A 22,013-nucleotide genomic window follows, 5' to 3' on the forward strand; every position below is an offset into this window, starting at 1 on the left:
TATATTGTTCTAGTTCAGTTAACATAGGTCTATGTGATGAATTCTATAATAACTTAGTTAGAGTTAATGATCTTACCTATTCCACTAGGGTCGCCAGTATGGATGTTACATTATCCCTTACTATCATTTGAGACTTTTTAGGATTACGACCATCCGCATTCCCTTTCTAGTGCTACCCCCTCGGGATCCACTATTTGGCTGCCTCTACTTTCCTATCATGCTTAATACAATATATATATATATATATATATATATATATATATATATATATATATATTTTTTTTTTGGGGGGGGGTGGCCCTATTTAGATCAGTCACCCTTAGGGTCCGGGACTATGCCCTCTATAAGGTCTTAGTCACATGTATTTTGCCTCTGACTACTCGTGACATAACCATGATGCATCCATTTCATTCATTCATTTTCTATGCATTATGTTAGAGGTTAGATATAGATATCAGTTTGCATATCTTTCATACCATCATCTATTCAGCAGGTATTACCACTAGCCGATGGGTTTATATGCCTTATTATCATATTTTGACCGCCTACATAACATCATTGGGTATTAATATCACAACGGGTGATGTCAAAGTCCTAAATGAGTTTGATATAGTAGGTGCTAGGAACATGCCCTTAGCTGGTGTATATATAGATGATGAGGGTGCCCTATCTTGGAGGAGAGTGGTCCAGCATCATCCTGGCCACGCAGCTCAGTCACAGCCTAACCCCATAACGCAGCCGCAGCCTTATCCCGCAGCCCAGCCTTAGCCTGACCCAACTCTAGGAGAGGAGGCAGAGATACATGAATTCATAACATAGGTCTATGTGATGAATTCTATAATAACTTAGTTAGAGTTAATGATCTTACCTATTCCACTAGGGTCGCCAGTATGGATGTTACATTATCCCTTACTATCATTTGAGACTTTTTAGGATTACGACCATCCGCATTCCCTTTCTAGTGCTACCCCCTCGGGATCCACTATTTGGCTGCCTCTACTTTCCTATCATGCTTAATACAATATATATATATATATATATATATATATATATATATATATATATATATATATATATATATATATATATATATATTTTTTGGGGGGGCGTCAGCGTGTACCAACTGTGGCCCTATTTAGATCAGTCACCCTTAGGGTCCAGGACTATGCCCTCTATAAGGTCTTAGTCACATGTATTTTGCCTCTGACTACTCGTGACATAACCATGATGCATCCATTTCATTCATTCATTTTCTATGCATTATGTTAGAGGTTAGATATAGATATCAGTTTGCATATCTTTCATACCATCATCTATTCAGCAGGTATTACCACTAGCCGATGGGTTTATATGCCTTATTATCATATTTTGACCGCCTACATAACATCATTGGGTATTAATATCACAACGGGTGATGTCAAAGTCCTAAATGAGTTTGATATAGTAGGTGCTAGGAACATGCCCTTAGCTGGTGTATATATAGATGATGAGGGTGCCCTATCTTGGAGGAGAGTGGTCCAGCATCATCCTGGCCACGCAGCTCAGTCACAGCCTAACCCCATAACGCAGCCGCAGCCTTATCCCGCAGCCCAGCCTTAGCCTGACCCAACTCTAGGAGAGGAGGCAGAGATACATGAGTTCATGGCTGATCTTTTTGGATTGCCTCGCCTCCAGTCCCTCGTACTTTAGATGACAGAGTTATTATGCTTGAGGTATCCATGACGAGTCTTCGACCAGAGGTCTTCGGTCTTCGACAGGATATTTTCTATCTTTAAGAGGCAGAACAGACTCATCATATTGAGTTGATGAGCATATTACGATCTTGGGGTTCTGACCCCTCTTCCTCGTCTTCTCAGTAGTTCAGTTTCAGACTGATGTTATTTGGTCTTCACCTTAGATGTTTTTTCTCACTTACCACATTATGCCTACTCTTTCGGTAGTTCATGTTTCTACTTGCTATTTTAGTAGTTCATATTGACTTGATGTTCCTTGATTCTCCCTGATGTTATTAGATGCATCAGTTCATTATCACATCATTCTTGCGATTTCATTTTTTTTAATGTTTATTGTGTTCAATAAAGATATCAAATTTAGGGGAAGAATCCAGTTTCAAAAACAATTATTTAGGAAACTTTTTTAAAAATATTCTTTAGGAATTTTTTTCTCTGAAAAGTTCCTTTTGAAATTATTCCTTAGCAAACTTTTCTTTAAAATTTCTTTTGGAAATCTCACTTAGAAAATTCTTCCTTAAGTTCTTTTTTACATTGTTTTGAAAATCTTAATTAAAAAAATTTACACTGTTCAAAATCTCTCCCTAATTCTGAAATATACAAAGTATTTACTTTTAGTTATTTTAGTTCTCTGTCTGACATTACTTATCTTGTGCTTGCCCTTATGTTACCTTAGTTTTTTGATAAATGCCAAAGGAGGAGGGTAATGGTTAATGTAGAAAAAATAACCAAACAAACTTGATCAACTAATTTAAATTCGAAACTAACTTGGATCATTTGTTTGCTTTCTACATATTGTCCTTCAATATTATTATTTTTTAACTTTAACCCAGGTTATCCTTGAATCAAAAAGGGAGAGATTGTTAGTGTACTAATGATCTAACTTAAATTTTGTTCAATGACAAGTGGATTAAAGTTAGACTATTTTGTGGGCTAATTACTTTATCAAGTATGCAGGAATTGACTATTCTGAAGGACCTGACACTAGGCTGAAGTCTAGCTAGGCCCGTGGGACTTGATAGCTAGTGCGAAGTCTAGGTAGATCTACGGGACCCAATATCTGGTGGGAAGTCCGGTTGGATCCATAGGACCTAATAACCGACCGATGTCCAGTTGGGTCTACAGACCTAACAACTGGCAGGAAGATCTGGTGGGTCAAAGACAAGTTAAGTGACTGCAGTTGGTAAGTGAAGGTAAGTAATTGGAGGAGAGATCTAGTGAGAACGCATTCCCGGTTGAGGAAACTATAGGCGTCGGTCTAGCTTATGTCAATTTGGGAAACCTAAGTTGAAACCTTGACTAGATTCTGGTCTCGGGGAGATATGATCTAATTACTACTCATATTTTATTAATGTGTGTGCTAACTCTGTTTTACAGGATAAACATATTTCCTGTTGCTTGGACTAACCCTTTTTAAAGGGAATAAGCTTCTAAAAAAGGGAGTCTGGGTGTCAGGAAGGGATTTGGGCGCCCAGACCAGCTTGCCCGGGCAAGTGCCGCAGGCACCTGGGTGGTCCGGGCGCCTAGACCAGAAAAATTATCCCAAAGCTGAGTTGAAGTGCGTTGATTGGCCGAGCCACGTCAACATGGTCCAGGCGCCCAGAACTGGCCTATATAAGGGCTTTCGACCAACATTTTTAGAACATTAACTACTACAAGTTTCATTCTTACATGTTGCTCTGAAAAGGCTCCGATGACACCAAAAGATTGCTCTAAAGTTTAAAGAACGAGTAATTCCAATTTCCTTTTTATTTGTCAGTAAACAACTAATTTCAGTTCTTGTACTCAATATTTGTAACTATTTGAACTAATAATGATTGCCAACGAAAGCGATCAACGATCGCGAGCCTTGGAGTAGGAGTCGTCACAAGCTCCAAACCAAGTAAAACCATCTGTATTAGCATTATTTTTTATTTTCTTTATTCCGCTGCGTAACTCATTTTAATTTATATTTTTTGAAAAACGTTATTCACCCTCTCTAGTGTATTTACAGTCCTACACCCCTTCTCCTCTGTTGTGCGTCTATTGCTCGGCGAAGTACCCATGATAGCAGTCGGGTACCTCTCAGTTCACCGTGACCACCAGTGTTTGGTGTACATCACAATTAACCGTTATATCCTGGGAAATATACGACCCGAGAAAACCTTGAAGCACAACTGGAGGTGAGGCAAATTTGTTTCAAGGAAACTGCGTTCATCACAGGCCTTGGTTCGCTTGACCACTCTACTCGCTCGGGCTGCTTTGCCTTTAGGCTGCTCTGCCTTCTACTGTTAGGCTGTTCTGCTCGGTCAGCCGCTCGGCTAGCTCTACTCGTTCGATAGTACTATTCGGTTGGCTGCTTTGCTCGATCGGTCACTTGGTCTGATCTGCGACTTGGCGCCTTGCTCACTCGACTGCTTTGCGTAACTCAGCTTGATTAACCACTCTGTTGTACTGTCCACCGGGAAGTTGGGTCCGCTCGATCGATTTGCCCGCTCAACCGATTTGCCAACTCTGCTACTTGGCTGCTCTGCCTTGCGACCCACTTGACTGAATTGCCTGTTTGGCCGCTCTGCCCACTCGACTGATCTACCAGCTTTGCCACTTGGCTACTCTGCCTCACGACCCACTCGGTCGAACTGTTGGCTCGGTCACTCTACCTGCTCGGCCGCTCTACCTGCTCAGCCGAACTGCCTGCTCGGCCGCTTTGCCACTTGGCTACTTTGCCTCACGACCCGTTCTACTCGCTCGGCCGAACTGGCCACTCGGCCGCTATGTAGTCTGCACTCAGCACTTGGCAGAAACCAGCCCCCGCTAGCAGCCTAAGATTATCTATTCAGGTCATCTCGACAGATAAATTGAATTTAATTTAGTGTAATTTAAATTCGACTAATTCCCCCAAATCTCTGGTAGATGGTCTAACAATTACAACTTAGTGATGGTTAGAAATAGGATGTCAATTCAAATGGATCATATGAGTTTAGGTTGGATGAAAGTAAAGATATTATAAAAAAATCTCAATCTGGATCTTACCCAAATTTGAATATAATTTGAAAATCCTAAATTCGAACATGGATAATCCGACCAACCTGATTAAAAAAGATGTATTTTTTTTTTATTTTTTCAATAATTTTTTACTTTTATCTCAATATTCCATCATAATCATACTAATTTTTTGCTATTATATATATACAATATCTTAATTTTTAAAATAAATTTGATTTAACTAAAACCCCTAAACTTTAAATTTAGATCAATTTGAACTCAATCCAATCCTAATAAAACTCAAAATTTCTAATCTAAATCCGAAAATTCTCAATCCTAATCTAATATTTTTCGGATAGACTCGAATTAGATTGACAAGTTGGATTTATATTTGACACCTCTAGTAAAAAACCTATAAGAAGCTTTAGATGAGGATTTCTATACTAGCTTTGCAAGAGCTTACAGGGCATTCTTGTTCATGAAAAAGGAGATCAAAGGGAGGTGCAAACATCCCAAATGAAAAGCTTTATGGCATCCTACTACTACTACTACTACTACTACTACTACTACTACTACTACTACTACTACTACTACTACTACTACTACTACTACTAATAATAATAATAATTATTATTATTATTATTATGGAATCTATAGTCTTCTAAAGATATCCGAGAATGATAAAATATAATAGAATTTAAAAAATGATCTATTGACCGATTATACTATGAAATAGCAATTAAGAACATCCGCAGTTAGAGTTCTCGAAGAGCTCTTTCATTATTATATTCGTGCCACGTTAAAAGTAAAAAATCTTACACATCTCTCTACTATCAAAAATCTCTCAACAACTCATTTATGGATTCCACATGTTAAAAGTATTTTATTAACCGTTGTCTATTTTTTTAACAAATATTTTTTAAAAAATAATATAAAAAAAAATAAAAAAAACTAAAGAAGCGACTCTGTGATTACACAGTCACTTCTTCAATTAAACCGAAAAACCTCCCTCCCATTATGGCAGGGAGATTTTTCGACATTGCCAGCTCACAATGAAAGCTTCGAAGGAGCCCCTATGGTAGATGCCCTAAATGGTTTTGTATCACATATATATGGTTTGATAGAAGCTTCTATAAGTCCCGAGATACAATACGATGGTAAAAGAGAGGATGAGCTCTCATGATATGGCAGTTCAAAATTTAAGCAGGACACTTTATATGGATGTGGTATTCAAATCATTCATGATGTAGATACAGTACGATGGTAAAAGAGAGGATGAGCTCTCATGATATGGCAGTTCAAAATTTAAGCAGGACACTTTATATGGATGTGGTATTCAAATCATTCATGATGTTGGGCATTTGCTAGGATTCATTTGAGTTTTTTAAATTTATCTTGATGATGGATAATTTTTTTTTTTTTATGAAATCTGTTCAGTCAACTCCAAATTAATGGATTTGAAGAATTAAATATTTAATTTATAAAAAAATTAGGAACTTCTAATTAGGAGTGGCATGTCACCGGGGGGGGGGGTGACGACCTAGGACCCCTGATTTTTAGGGGCTCCTAAATTTAACATGCATATACAATATATATTATATATAATTAGATTATTTTAATAAAAGCCAAAAAAAATTATTGGATTATTTTAATAAAGGTTCAAAAATATATATACAATATATTGTTTTAATAAAGGCCAAAAAAAAATATTTTCCGTTAAAATTTCAGAACAAAATCTAAAAAAAGAAAAAAAATAAAAAAAAATAATGTAAGCGATCTTTTTTCCCTTTTCAAGACTTTATTCCTTGTACAATTTTTTCTTCATTAATTCATTTATAGAAATCAAAAGACTCTGAAGAATAAAGTTTGAATAATGAATACTAATTTCCTTCCTTTTCTCTTTTGAATCTCTTTTAATTAAATCAGAAAAGTCTATTCTCCAATTGAAATTTTAGTTTCATCAATATCATCATTCATCAATATATAAATTTACAACATAAGTTACCTACTTATCTATATTTTTTCTTATTGTCAATATTCAATATTAATTTTTAATATTATATTAGAGTTCAATACTTTATAATTTTCTTACAGATTTAAAAGAGTTTAAATAAATCATTCCAATTTTAATTATTATAGAATAGATTATATCAATTGCTTCAAGCACAAACCAGACTTTATTGCTCTTTCACTATTATTTTCACTGCTTGTGTTTGTTTTATTGTTAACTTTGTTGCTAGTTTTGTGTGTTTTATTTTTACATTTGAAATTTGTAGTACAAATATGTTTCTAAAGAAATATCAATTTGGGAGTCAGAAAAAAGTGAAACAGATTATTAAAACTCACAAAGGTGTTCTTCATAAGTTTTTTTAAAGCTAGCTCTTCAATTGAAGATTCAGTTGATGAATTACAAGAAAAAAGTTAAGAAGAACTAAATGATCATGCAACAAATGAGCAACAATCGAATAATCAAGAAAAACTGAATGATTTAACAATCAATGAACGAGAACAATTGAGAGAAAATGATGATCATAATCATGTAACGAATGAGCAAGAAGAATTGAAAGAAAATGATGATAATGATTTGAATGTAAATGACTAATAATTTTATGTATTGAAAATGAGGTGTTAGGAAAACTTGATTTTAAAGTCTTTATTATTGATTTTGCTTCTCAAAATGCTAGAAGATCTAGATTTTTTCAATGATTATTTTATACTTATTTTTTTTATTTGTAGGTATATCATTTTTTAAAGAAACTTGGGAAACATATTTTTATATGGTGTCGCATTTTTTAAAGAATCTTGATAAATATATTTTATATAGAGTTTATCATATTTTAAATGAAATATATTAATTTTTAAATTTTCTATTAAACTCTATTCAAATTATACGTTAGTAAAAAAAAAATTTCTATAGAAATCCCTTTTCTCTTTTCGCCGAGGGCCAGCCCCTAGAGGTCACCTAAAAATGTTTATACTATATTTTAATTTTAACATATTTTTTCTATATATATATATTTATTTATTTAAGAAATTATTTTACAACAATTTAATGCTCATACTTGTCAAATTATTTATTTATTTAAGAAATTATTTTACAACAATTTAATGCTCATACTTGTCAAATTATTTATTTATTTAAGAAATTATTTTACAACAATTTAATGCTCATACTTACCAAATTATAGTTGTGCAGCTGTTAAGTGGATGGAAAGGATGACGGGAGGAAACAACTCACGAATTTACCTCGACGAACAGAGTATTCAGTTGACGATCTTACCTGCATGACGAATTTACCTCGACAAACAGAGCATTCAGTTGACGATCTTACCGGCATGTTGAAGCATTTCAATCATTAATGGTAATTTGGGATTATGCAGGGGGCGAAATGAATTTTTCTCGAACTTCGATGATCCCGTCGGCTTAAGTCCGCCTTTTTCCTCTACCTTTCGCCTCTCTCCTCTGATCATCGGGCGCTCATGGAGTTCCGCTCGATGTTACTGGGGGACATGGAGGCTGTGCCCGGATATTGGATTCGATGGCAGACGGCCATCTGCGCTCTCGTCATCGTCGTCCCTGCCCTCGCGGCAGCGGTTGTGGCCGCCAGGGCGAGGGCGGAACCGCTCAGGGCGTTCGATCTCTGGGCTCCGTGCTGGGCCGGGATGCACCCAGCCTGGCTTCTGGCCAACCGCGGCCTCGTATCTCTCGTCATGCTGGGGCTGCTCTCGCGAATGGTCCTCGATCGCGGTCTCGTCGAGTTTTACTTCTATACTCAGCTAGGCTTCTGAAACCCATTCCTTATCTTATCGATACAATTTTTATCACTATCCTTTCCTTTTTTTTTGGTTATTTGGATTGAGTTTAACTAGTGGAAAGAAATAGGAAGATTATGGTTGGTTGGATTATGGCTAAATTTTGGGAATGTACATTGTAAGAATCATAGTTTATCTGCTATAACGAAGTTTGCTAGTAAGTGAACTTGCTTCGTTTTTCTATATCCTTGCCGCTTTAAATTTTAGCAAAGAATGTCTAATTAAATTTTTTATCGTCGGTTTTAGCTCCTGCTCTATAACGAAGTTTGCTAGTAAGTGAACTTGCTTCGTGTTCTATATCCTTGCCGCTTTAAATTTTAGCAAAGAATGTCTAATTAAATTTTTTTTATCGTCGGTTTTAGCTCCTGCTCACTGATGTAAGATAGAAGCAACATTACGTTTAAAAGCTGAATAGATCATAGTTAGCTCCTTTTGATTATACAACACCCCTTATGACTTCATAGAATAATTTTACCAGATAAGTTTGATAACTGGAGGAGGGAAGTACAGAACATACTGGAGCAGATGCGACCTTATTATTCAATTTGAATAGTGCAACTCTAATTAGAAGTAGTAGTTTCGCAGCCTTGATATGTTCTATGGGATATTTGAATTGTCTTCTTTTATTACCTTTATACTTGTAAAATTTAAAATAAAAAAATCAGGTATTTGTATTTCAGTTTAGGCATTTCCTTATAGGAACCAGCAACTTGCCAGTCCTTGAGGAATTATTATCAATATTGTTATTATTTTCTTTGCCTTGCCTTTTCTATGATAATCTTTCAGTAATCAATTTATATCTAAAGGCTAATTGCTCTCCTTAAGATTGAAGCTAGGGTTAATTGAGTCACTTTGTGATTTCTATTTTCATACTTGCTACACTTATTAACCAAATATCTCTGCAGATGGACTTTTGCACTGGTCACTGTCTATTTCATGGTATGCTCCTCCACTGATGCTTATTTTATCTAGTCAAATATGAGTACTGCATTTATTTTTAAACTATGATATTTTTGATAGTACATTTTTTATTCGGCATCTTTCTTATTCCTTCACCCATGAAACGCATGGAACATGACCAACTATGAAAACTGTAGAAAACTGTACACAACCATTGTATTGCACATGCTTGATCAGCTGAGTGGATAATGCAAGTTATGAATTAATGTTTTCAAAAATTTAGACTTTTGGGGTATTTATTTTTGTAAGATCTCCTCTTAGGAGGATAAAATTTTAAGGAGTTGTTTTAAGTAGCAATTTTGCCTAATTTTAGAGTGTCAAATAGTGTTGGTTACTTTAAATTTAGAAGAGAGCAGTTTTGGTAGGAGTTTAATTTGGATCGAGTTATTTGCTTGTTTGCAATTTGATTATCTCCCTAGTCTGTGTAGATTGCGTTTTATAAAAGAGGTCTAATTCTTCAATATCTATCATCTCCAAGTTAATAAAATTGCTCTTATTAATGTCTATATGACATAGATCCCTTGTATCACGTGAATTTTCTCTCAATTCTCTGCGTGAGCTTGAAGTTTGAATTTAGTGTCGCATCAATTTGGTACAAGAGCATCTTCATGCTACATCACAATGAACCCCAAATTTGTTTTTAATAAAAAATGATATATTTTATTTAAATATTACTACTGATCTTTCTTGAATAGTGCTCCAGCTCAATGGAGAGATCAGATGCATCTAATATATACCCAAATTGAGACAAATATGGCTTGACAATGATGAGTATGGCAGTACTTCTTTATCATGACCTATTATATACTTTATCCATTTTGAACAGTTTAATTTATGAATAAACCATTTCTGACCCTCCAATTAAATCTCATCTGCAAATCCATGTACTAAGATTGATTTCATGATCAAAAACTAAATTAGACCAATTATCAGTCTAGTTAATTCCCTCTTTGAATCAACAACAATAACAACAACAATCAAGCCTTATCCCACTTGACTATATGGATCCTTTTACGTTATTGAGCTCTATCTCCTATTATATCATTATCTATACTTAAATAAATTTTATTTTGTTTTATTGCTGCTAATCAAGTCTTTTTTGATCTTCCCCTTTCTCATTTGATATGCGTGTTTGTAATAGTTTCACTTCATCTAACTGGAGCATTTATTGATCGTCTAAGTACATGTCTGTATCATCTTAAATGTGTCTCTCGGAGTTTTCCCTCAATAAATAAAACTCTAACTTTTTCTCTAATGCTCTCATTTTTTATTATGTTCATTCTCGTATGTCCACACATCTACCTTAACATCCTCATCTTTGCAACTCTCATCTTCTGCTCATGTGTTCGAGTTATAACCTAACATTCAGCTTCATATAACATAGCAGGTCTAACTATGGTTTTGTAGAATTTTTATTTAAGTTTAGAGGTACTTTACAGTCATATAAAACACCCGACGCTCTCCTCCATTTCAACCATTCCGCTTGTATTTTATATAAGACATCTTTCTCAATCCCTCCATTATTTTGCAAAAATGATCCTAAATATCTAAAGCTTTTCAGGCAACTCATCATCTCCTATCTTAACAATTGTCTCATTATGTCTAATATTGCTAAACTTAAATTCCATATATTTTGTCTTTATTCTACTAAAGTTTAAAACATTTCGTTTCTAGTGTTTCCCGCCAAAATTTTAGTTTAGCATTTACCCCTTCACGTGTTTCATCTACCAAAACAATATCATCTGCAAACAAGGTTCTAAGCACTAATCGGGTGTCAGACCAGCGCCTAGCGCCTAGACCGCCTAGGCGGGGATTAGGCGGATTCCACAGTATCAACATAAATTACATAATAATTAAAATAAATTATCTTTCAATTTGCAAGTATCAAAATGAAAACAAATTACCTTTCGGCTTTAATGAATATTACGAGTGTTTGATGAAATGACGTTTTCAAAGGATGAGGCTTTGACCAACCTTCAATTCAATCCCTTTCAAGTCGCTTAGTTAAGGAACACTTAGACAATAATTTTTTCTTCAAATAGATTTCTCCAGCCTTTTAACTCTCTGATTTTCCAAAATATGGGCTTTTTCATTTGCTCTGAAGATGAAGTTTAGTGCTAGCTGCTAGGGCAAGCCAACAAATCGATTTTCTTGTTGAAACAAAGTTTAGGGCTTATAAAACTTAAGCCCAACACAAAAATGTTACATTTCAGTTTTTTTTAATTGAGCTTTAAATTTAAAAATCTAAACTAAAAAAAATCATGAAAACGTACTATTTTCGCGGCGCTTAGATGATTCAACTGATTAGTTGATGCCTAGGGCTGCCTAATCCTGCTTAGGTGCCAAGGCCGCCTAGGTTGGCCAACTAGTATGTTTTCGGTGCGGCTGGCTGGCGCCTACCACCTAGGCCGATTTTTAGAATACTGTCTGCAAACAATATGCATCATGGTACTATGTCTTGAATATGTGCAGTGAGTTCATCCATAATTAGTGTAAAAAGATAGGGACTTAGAACTGATCTTGATGCAACCCTATCTTTATTAGAAATGCTTCAGTTACTCCGCCTGAAGTCTTTACTCTAGTCATTACATTCTCTCGTACATATCTTTAATTAGTTCAATATATGTTACGCTAACACATCTTTGCTCTAGAATTCTCCATATAATTTCTCTTGGACTCTATCATAAGATTTTTCTAAGTCAATGAATGTCATGTGTAGATCTTGTTTTTGCTTCTGATATTTTTCAATTAATTATCTAAGAAGATGTATAGCTTCTATTGTCGACCTTCCACGTATGAACCCAAATTAATTTTCGGTTACTATGGTCTTCTTCCTTAATCTTTTTTCTATTACTTTTTCCCAAAGTTTCATGGTATGATTCATTAGTTTAATATCCCTATAGTTTGCATAATTTTGTATATCTCCCTTATTCTTATATAACGGAACTAGAGTACTTATCCTCCATTGATCAAGTATTTTTTTCGTTTTCAATTTCATGTTAAATAATTTTGTAAGTCATTCAATACTTTGTTTCCCTAGGCACTTCTATACCTCTATTGGATTATCATCTAGTCCAACGAATTTTTCATTGTGGATCCCATTTAAAGCTTGTTCTACTTCTGAAGTTTGAATTCTATGATAAAAATTTAAATTTCTATACTCATTTAACCTACTTAAATTACCTAAGTTAAGTTGCTTACTTAAACCTTAATTAAAAAGTTGATGAAAATACCTCTTCCACTGCTTTTTGATTTTTCCATTGTTTACTAGTACCCTATTACATTCATCTTTAATATATTTTATTTGGATAAGATTTCTTGTTTTCCTTTCTCTTACTTACTATTCTATAAATGTCTCTTTTTCCTTCTTTTGTATCCAATTTTTGATATAATCATTCAAAAATTTTATTCTTTGCTTTATTCACTATTCTCTTAGTTTCTTTCTTAGCTATTGTATATTTTTTTTTAAAGTTTTTCTCATTTTTACAAATATATAGTTCTTTATAAGCTATTTGTTTTTCCTTCACTGTCTCTTGTACTTTCTCATTCCACCACTAAGATTTCTTACTTAGTGGTGCATGTCCTTTTGACTCACCGAGTACACTCCTATCTACTATTTTCAACTTTGATACCATCTCATCCCACGTCGTATTAGAATCACTGTATATTTCATCTAATGCTTGTACTCTTGCCTTCTCCTTAAATATATTTTGCTTTCCATCCTTTAACTTCCACCACTTAATTCTAAAAGTCGTATATATTTTCTTTCTATTGATACTATGTTTGAGGCGTATATCAAGACTACTAACTTATGTTGGGTAGTTAAACCTTGATGACTTTGCAATCTTTACAAATCTTTCGAACCTTCTTCCTAACCATAAGAAAGTCAATTTGCGATTTATTATTCCAACTTTTAACGTGACTAAGTGTTCTCTTTTCTTAAAAAACATATTAGCTAATATAAGGTAATTTGCTATCGTAAAATCTAATATAGTTTTTCTTTCCTCATTTCTCGTTCCAAACTTATAACCCCATGTACCCTCTCATATTCTTTATTTTTCACTCCGACATACTCATTTAGATCGCCTCATATTAAAATAATTTCATTTGGCGGAATATTTTGTAATATTTTATCTATGTCGTCCCAAAACCTTAATTTGGTAGTTTCTTCTAATCCTACTTGCGGTGCATATATGCTAATTATATTCATAGTTCCTTTCGTTACTATTATCTTAAGACCGATAATTTTATCCCTTTTTTTAACTACTCCTACAACTTTATCCTTTAACAAACTATTTACAATAATACCCACTCCATTTCTTGTTTTACTTTTTCCTGTACACCATAACTTAAAACCCGAGTTCTCTATCAATTTTGCCTTCTTGTCTACCCATTTTGTCTCTTGTATACACAAAATACTAATTTTTCTCCTAATCATCATATTTACTACCTCCATTTTGTGAGGGTTTCTATGTTCCATATTCCAAATCTTAGATTATTAGTTTTCCTATCATATCTGTTCTTATCCAACCTATGATGTGAGAACTCTTGCTTATTTAACACTATACTCAAGTTCTCATGGAGATGTAGCGGTCCTTGCCAATACGTTACAATCAGACCTTGCAACGCGAACTCTTGCATATTTAGCACTACACCTGAGTTCTGGAGATGTAGCGGTTCTTATAGAGACGTTATAGTCGGACCCTACAACGTGTTCCTTCCGGGGAATAACCTAACATTAGCACAATAGTTTAACGAATCCATTCATTGAATATTTTCCATAGTTTTAACCTTGACTGGACAACCTAACGCAACCCTCCTCTTTTATCCGAGCTTGGGACCGATCATAATTGGTTCATAACGGGCGGAGTTCCTCTTTGAATCAATCATACACTTAAATTACAAACAGATTCAAATTAAGCTTCTTAATCAGTTAATTATTAAATCATACATTAGTTATTGTTGTCACCTGACCAAATTCATAAATTTAAATCTCTCCATTAAATTCCTCAACTTAATAAAGAATAAGTTTAAACATAACTCATATAAATACTTCTATGAATTAAGATTAAATAATATTAATTCCTTTTGTTATCCCCAATAATTAATTCAGCAATATTGTCCAATAATCAAATCAATTAAATTAACCAAATAATCAACTCAGAAAATTCCATCTAATCTTAATAATTAGTCAACTAACTGTTCCTAATATTTAATTTAACCATTCTTAATAAACAACTTCTTAATCTTCTGAAAGAATGACTCAATACTAATTTCTATAATTATTCAGTTAAAATATAGGGCACAAAGGTTTAGTCTGGATTTAAGCTCAAGCCCAATCAACCCAGTCCACTTAAACGTTTAGACAATTTATACATTCTGAGAGATTCTTGGATAAACTAATCTCTCTTGGTTATTGTGATTTTAATCTTTCCTCAATTGATGTGACTCAATTTATTTATTTTTATGCATTATTCCTTTTATGTACATTTTCTATTCTTGAGGACCTTCTATTCTTTAGGGAGGACTCCTAGTCTATCATTTATATTTAGGGCATTAGTGTTGAATTTTTATCCACAATCTATCGAAGGGACAATACTTACTTATATGTCAAGATGACTTGAGCTGATAATCTCAAGTTGTAGGCCTGGCTGAGTAGGCTGATCGTTAAGTTGTTGTGTCGGCGAGTGCTCCGGGTGCTGAGTCGAGGATGTTGATGTCGATGGCTCAAGCCGGACGCTGAACAAACACGGAGCCTGTGTCCGAGTTGCATGAGGAGCGTCGCCCGGGAAACAAAAGACGCCGAGTCCTGCAGCAAGATAGTCTCCTTAAAATAAATTTGTCCCCTCTAGCTGTGCTAAGAGGTCACGCTTGGGTGTCTGTTTCCCATGATAAAATGGCGAAACCACGATATAACCTAGCACAGGTTGACGTGGCGAACTGAGTGTATACCTGAATACTATCACAAGCGTTTACCCAGCGAAAAATTGCACGATAGAATGAAAGGAGGACGAAATGAGGGAATCACTCTTCTCTTTTGCTTTCCCTTTTTTTTATACGAATTCTTCACAGAATTCTCCTCTCTGACTTGCTTGCACAACTTGTTTCACAAGCTCTGCCTTTTCTCCTAGCTCCTTGCTCCTTATAAAGAAGTGTTGAGCAACTTGTCATGCATGTGTGTTTGTGCATACATGACACTTGTGCTTAACATGCACTAAGGCATGTGTGTTTGTCGCATGCATGACACTTGTGCCTAACATGCACTAAGGCATGTGTCGTAAGCAACCAAACGTGGCTTGTATGAACAATGTGGCAAGAAGCATGAACAACATGTGGCACGCCTAGTGTCACATTTCTCTTGAGCCACATAGGCTGAGTAAACATACGCAAAAGAGACTCATGGCGACTTTTGACTGATGCATGTAGGCACACTGTGCCTCGACCGCGGTCCACTTCGTGCAGTAGTGTTCACACAAGAACCCTTTGGTTGGTACAATCTTAGCCTTGGATTCACACCTCCTTATGCACTATTTATCAGTCGTAATGCCACTCAACCGATGTGGGACCAATACTCACAAGTCGTGTTTCCATTCACATTTTTCCAATAATTAGTCCCTGATCCAAAAAAGGAAATATATATAGAACATTTTGTTCATGGTATGAGAATCACCCTAACTCTCTTCAAAACTGCTAGCCAATATTACTATCACTCCTTTGTTCCATCATTATTTCTCTTGGCAGTGGTTTTGATCTCCATTGCCATTCTATGCAGCAATATTTGTTGGCTTTCATTTTCAAATCAGTTTTCTTTAATATGTTATTGCAGAGCATGAGTGTGAAATATCATGGAGATCTAACTCTGCTCCTGTTGTGTCACAAGCCTTCATTCTTTAGTTTCTGAGGAATCCTTTCTCAAACAGACTGTAAAACTTGAGATTTGCTTTCTGATGTTTAGATGATTTATGTATTGTGAGAGGTTCTCGGGTGAATTAAATCTTCCTTGCTTTTCAGGCTTCAAAATCAAAACTATCTTGATTATTGTGCTTGAGATTTTATAAGTCTTCTTTATGTATTTTTTTTTTTTTTTTTGTTTATATCCTTTTTTTCCTATTCTTGTGGACCTGTTATTCTTTAGTGAAAGTTCCTAATTGAGAACCTAATCACCTATGTATTATATCTTCAACACAACACAATCCCTGATCAAATAAATATGTGGAGCATTTTGATCATACTTACACCACCAATCCTTTAGAAGCATGCCCCTCAAATATGGCCATCTTTTTCTTGAAATAAAATCAAATAAATTGTAGAGAAATAAATACAAATTCTTGTCATAACAATTTAGACAAAGTAAATGTAGCATGAAAGGTTGATTCTAGTATTGAAAATGTCATCAATTGATTTTCTGTTGTTGGTCATTGTAGATATCATTTCCATAGCTGCTCTTTATAGCAATGTCGTCTACAATGTAGAATTGTTGCTACATTCATGAGTTTATGAAGAGAAAAAAAGAGTTGAAGATGAAGTGATGCAAAGTTTTGTAAGATAAGGTTTACAAAAATCAAACAATATTTAGTAGTAACATAATTTAATTAAAGATAAAAAGCATTTTTATTCTTCAAAATTTTAACATAATATATATCCAAATAAATGAAGTTAATTATTTTCTTATTAAAATGTTAAAGAAAATACTGTGTCATGAAGACTTAGCAAATTCACCAATTTAAATTATTAAAAAAAATTATTTGAAACTTAATAACAAAATATATAGATTAAAATATAGTACTACGGAAAGGAATCATACTAACTGTAAGGATATTTTTCTTATATCACATAATAATATTTGGTATATGTTTTTTCAATTTTAATCAAATAAATTTCTATTGTATGATCTCATTTGTAATTTTAATAAATTACTTATAGTTATCGTCTAATAAAAGTTTCATACTGATAATAAATGATCAGTTTTTGTATTAATGTTGGTAATTAATCATTTATAAACTATTAATAGAGGTTACACAATAAAGATAATCACAAAATATGAATAGATATTCCAATAATTAAGTTATATTTTTTTCTCTATATTATTAATTAGTTGATTTTACATTATTTATTGATAATTGAACATTAGTATTCTCAATTATTTATTAATTTATATTCTTATAAAGCACCAGATTCTTCTTATGTGGATATAACTATTCCACTTCATCTTATATCGCCTAGTTCCTACATTAAATAAATTTGTTTTGATTTCATCCTTTACTTTTTAAACATTTTTAAAGATTGTCAAGTTCTTTATTTTGCATTACCATTCCGATGCCACAAGGACTGAGTCTTTTTTCTTGGGTTTATCACTGCCAATACCAAACACGGGAATATTTATTGCTACAAATTGCTTGTTTTTTCAGTAGAAAATCTTGGAGTAAGAATTAATTTCTGGTGATTTGTGTAGATTGGTACCATCCTGTCTGCTCATGGTTGTTGGATTTATTCAAAGACACCACCTATTCTGCATGATGAGGAGGCCAATAGAGTCAAAGACACAGTTGAGCAGAATAATCCTGTGACTATACCTTTCACAACCAAGAAAAACATGAATGTAGTAAGATTACACCGATATTGTGACCTTCAAGCTGAGGGTAAAAGAGCAGGATTCTTGGGATACACTATGCAACTTGTCTATCAGGTAAGAGTTAAACATTTTCTCATTTTACAACATTGAAATGGTTTAGTGTACTTGGAGAGTGCTGGTACAAGTTGCCTTTCCGATTCGTAAAACTTACTCATAATCAGATCACTGGTGTTCCAGACTTTCAGTCTTCTTTTTTTCTTCTAGCACTTATGGCCAATAAATAAAACTATTCCTAAGAATTAAAACATGGAAAATGTTTTAATGAAGGCTCATGGATGCTGATAAAACAGTCTCCTTTCATGAATATTAAAAGTTAAACTGAATGTTCCAAAATTTTCACAATCTTTTTCTTCTTCTGGTATCTTAATTAATGTGATCTGAATAAAATGACATTTTCCTTTTTTCCTCCTGGCATGTTCTTAAATGTTTTCTCTAACTGGCAATATTATTAACTCATTCTTTATTTTTCCCTGATGAATGTTCTTGCTCCTTTTGCCTAATCTCAAAACTTCATATTAATAATTTGATTTACAGACCAGTGCAGGTGCAGCATTATTGACAGACTTAGTATTTTGGACTGTCCTAGCACCATATTCATCCTCTAAACATTTTCGTATTAATGCTGTGAGTATCCTGAACCTCTGTATACTTAGGATGCAGTTTTTTTTTTTGCTAGTTGCCTAAATATAGATTCATAAATCATTAGTGTCTGTTAATGTTTATTTGATTTTAGTAACACCTTTGGTTTTAGGCACTTGAACTTAAAGCATGCTTTTCTCCTTAACATTGCAATTATCTCAAACAGTTTGTAGACATGTCACTCTTCCACCCTTTTTTTCCCTTCAATATCTAGAGGTTGGTCTAATTTCTCGTATGCCGTAAATCAGATTTACCTATTACTGCTTAGAATCTATCATTTTCTTGCTTAGAGATTGTATTTAGAAATTTATATAGTGGCTATTTTAGTCATTCAACTTATTGCTTCGTTTGTTGCTAGTGTATATAATACCTTAGTTTACTCATACTTTAAGCTAGAAGATTACGAGTGATGGTTCAAGAAGATATGCTATGCAAAATTTGTATCTTTAAGATAGCCTAATATTTGTTCTCCAATTTAAAACAATTATAAATAATAAAATCAATGAAATATTAATAAATAAATGAATATATAATATTATTGGTTTTTTACTTAATTAATACAATAATTAATTGACATTAGTTATATAATTATTTTTTTATTTTTATTTATTAGTAATATAAATAATATAATTTTTTTTAACTTGATTGTTATAATATTGTTAGTTGTATACTATTTATTAATTAATATTTAATTTAATTGTTTTTACTGTTGTTACTACATTTTGGAGCGTTCGATGTTAATGCCAATATTGACATCCATTGTCATTTTTTTGGTGTAATCTCTGAATGCATCCAAGTTTTTGTTCATGTATTAGATAATCTATGTTTCCAACAGCTATCACATTACCAATAGGTACATCATCAAGCATACTAAATAAAATTTTAAGAATAATTGATCGGGCCAAAACTAAATCTAATATATACACAAAGTTAATATTAGAGATGTACATGCTATAAAACAACAACAACAACAACAACCAAGCCTTTTCCCACTAAGTGGGGTCGGCTGTATGAATCCTTTTACGCCATTGAGCTCTATCTCCTATTATATCATCATCTATATTTAAATAAATTTTATCTTATTTTATTGTTGCTAACCAAGTCATGGCCGGTCCCAAGCCCGGATAAAGGAGGAGGGTTGCGTTAGGTTGCCAGCCAGCGTCAAACTATGGCAAAATTTCATGAATGAATCCATTAAACATGCTATAAAACAAAGCCTATAAAATTTTGTTGAAGTTGTAAAGTCAAGCATTATTTAAGGCAATGAAAGACGCAAGTAAATAGTAAGCATGGAACTACTTGGCGATGCTTCATAGGTTAATAAGCTTTGATGTCTGGCTATAACATTTTATGAACTGTAGCTTTGGAACCCAATGTACCTTACAATTTTGCTTTCTCAAGATCGACTTACACCACAGATTATCTTGTTCTTGTGAGTGATATGAAATTGCTGCAAGTGCGTTGGCAACTTTGTCCTCTATCACAACATGTTGTGCATGAGTTAACCACAGCTATTATGAGCAAAGTTGCTACACTTGATCACGATATCTTTTTGAGAGAACCTTCGACACCCTTGATCACAATATGCAGTTGCGCATGGTGTCTCCTTCCTTCTTTGTTGTTATTTCTTGACAGAATCTGTCACATCCCTTTCTGCATTAATGTTAACTAACATGGAGCATAGACACTAATATTAACTAATGCACAGATGAGTATAACATGGATCGTAAATAACAATGGCAATTGATTTACTTAAATTCTTGACATGGAAGACTTTTGTTAGTTAGCTGGAGGAATATACAGTTTTATATAACCAAAGCAAAATCTTTGTATCAGATCAAATTGTGAAATGAGTTATGATATTTTTTATACTTGCTCTATCTTTTATGGGTCACTGAAAAGCATATGATTTGGCAGATAATGAGCTGCATACATTCTCTTAATGCTGTGTTCCTTCTAATCGACACTTTCCTCAATAACCTGGTATGTAAACTTTAACCCTGCCCTTAGTCACTATATTTTGACATGCCAACACATCCAAGAAATTTTCTTTTCCAGCCATTCCCATTGTTCCGAATGGCGTATTTTGTGTTTTGGAGTTGCAGTTATGTGGCATTCCAGTGGATTCTTCATGCCTGCGGTTTGTCTTGGTGAGAGCACTCTAGTTATTGCCAGTTTCTGCATTATAAATCTGTTAGCGCTAGATAGACAACAACTTCGTTATGCAAGTCTTTCATGATAGCATCATTTCGCCAACGAACTTAAGCATCGAAAAATTTAATAGTATAGTACTTGTCAGGTGGCCGTATCCTTTCTTGGATCTTGATACTCCTTGGTCGCCTGTTTGGTAAGTTTTCTGCTTCATTCTTTTATTTTGTTTATATCAATTCTGATACTGATTTCCATGTCTGCAGGTACTTGTCCATGGCCTTAATTCACGTCCCCTGTTATGGACTGTATTGGCTGATTGTACGAGGGAAGAACTCACTTTGTCCAAAATATTTCCCAAATAGCTTTATAAAGGTATGCTAATTGCTTCCTAAATTCTGAATTAATGTCCCATTGTTAAAACAGTTGGGGTTCATCATTCATGATGAACACAAGCATCAAGCTAATGTAATGGCAGATTCATCGCACTAAGTTGACTACACCTTGATGATCTCTCTCTGTTCCTAGCATGTCATTGATCTTAAATATTATTTGGTGGTCATGAGTTCCAGTTTAAAAAAAAAAAAAAACTGCGTATAATAGATCCTGGTTAAACGGGAACTGAGTGCATTGCTGTCCTTTTCATTTTTTATATTCTAATATGCTTAAAAACACTCACAGAAATTCAACTTGTTCGTTGAACTATAAATCACTCAGAACTGGAGTCACAATAGGTTACATCAGATTACAATGTTTTATTTTAATTCAAATGACTGGTTTTTAATTAGCATTTAACCGTTGATCCTTCAAATCTTATAAAACGGCAGTCTGATAAGTTTCCATCATTGAAGACTTCCAAGGAATGATTGAATCATATCTATTGTATATAGGTTTATTTTATATTCATTAAGAGGTTATTTTCACGTGACTTCAAAAAATAATAATAATAATAATAATTATTATTATTATTTTAAAATTATGAGTGTCAATTCAGATATTTGGGATGAGTTTGGGTCAGATTGAAAATCGAATATAAAAAAAAATTAATTCAAATTCAATTTGAATTTAAATTTAAATTTAATCCGAAAATCTTAAATTTCATCCTGAATAATTCAAATTATCCATCCA

The 22,013-nt window shown here is 33.8% G+C and overlaps 1 protein-coding gene across 1 annotated transcript; it reads left to right on the forward strand.

The window, feature by feature from the left end:
- The first annotated feature begins 8,102 nt into the window (after positions 1-8,102).
- On the forward strand, positions 8,103-21,485 carry LOC122045387. The gene is made up of 8 exons (XM_042605592.1): positions 8,103-8,469; positions 9,412-9,445; positions 17,919-18,152; positions 18,633-18,722; positions 20,655-20,720; positions 20,796-20,887; positions 21,037-21,084; positions 21,152-21,485. The coding sequence occupies exons 1-8, from the start codon at positions 8,174-8,176 to the stop codon at positions 21,267-21,269; spliced, it is 978 nt and encodes a 325-aa protein (XP_042461526.1). The 5' UTR covers positions 8,103-8,173; the 3' UTR covers positions 21,270-21,485.
- The last annotated feature ends 528 nt before the right edge of the window (positions 21,486-22,013 follow it).

The sequence above is a fragment of the Zingiber officinale genome, chromosome 2B (assembly GCF_018446385.1).
Source record: "Zingiber officinale cultivar Zhangliang chromosome 2B, Zo_v1.1, whole genome shotgun sequence".
Classification (NCBI taxonomy): Eukaryota; Viridiplantae; Streptophyta; class Magnoliopsida; order Zingiberales; family Zingiberaceae; genus Zingiber; species Zingiber officinale.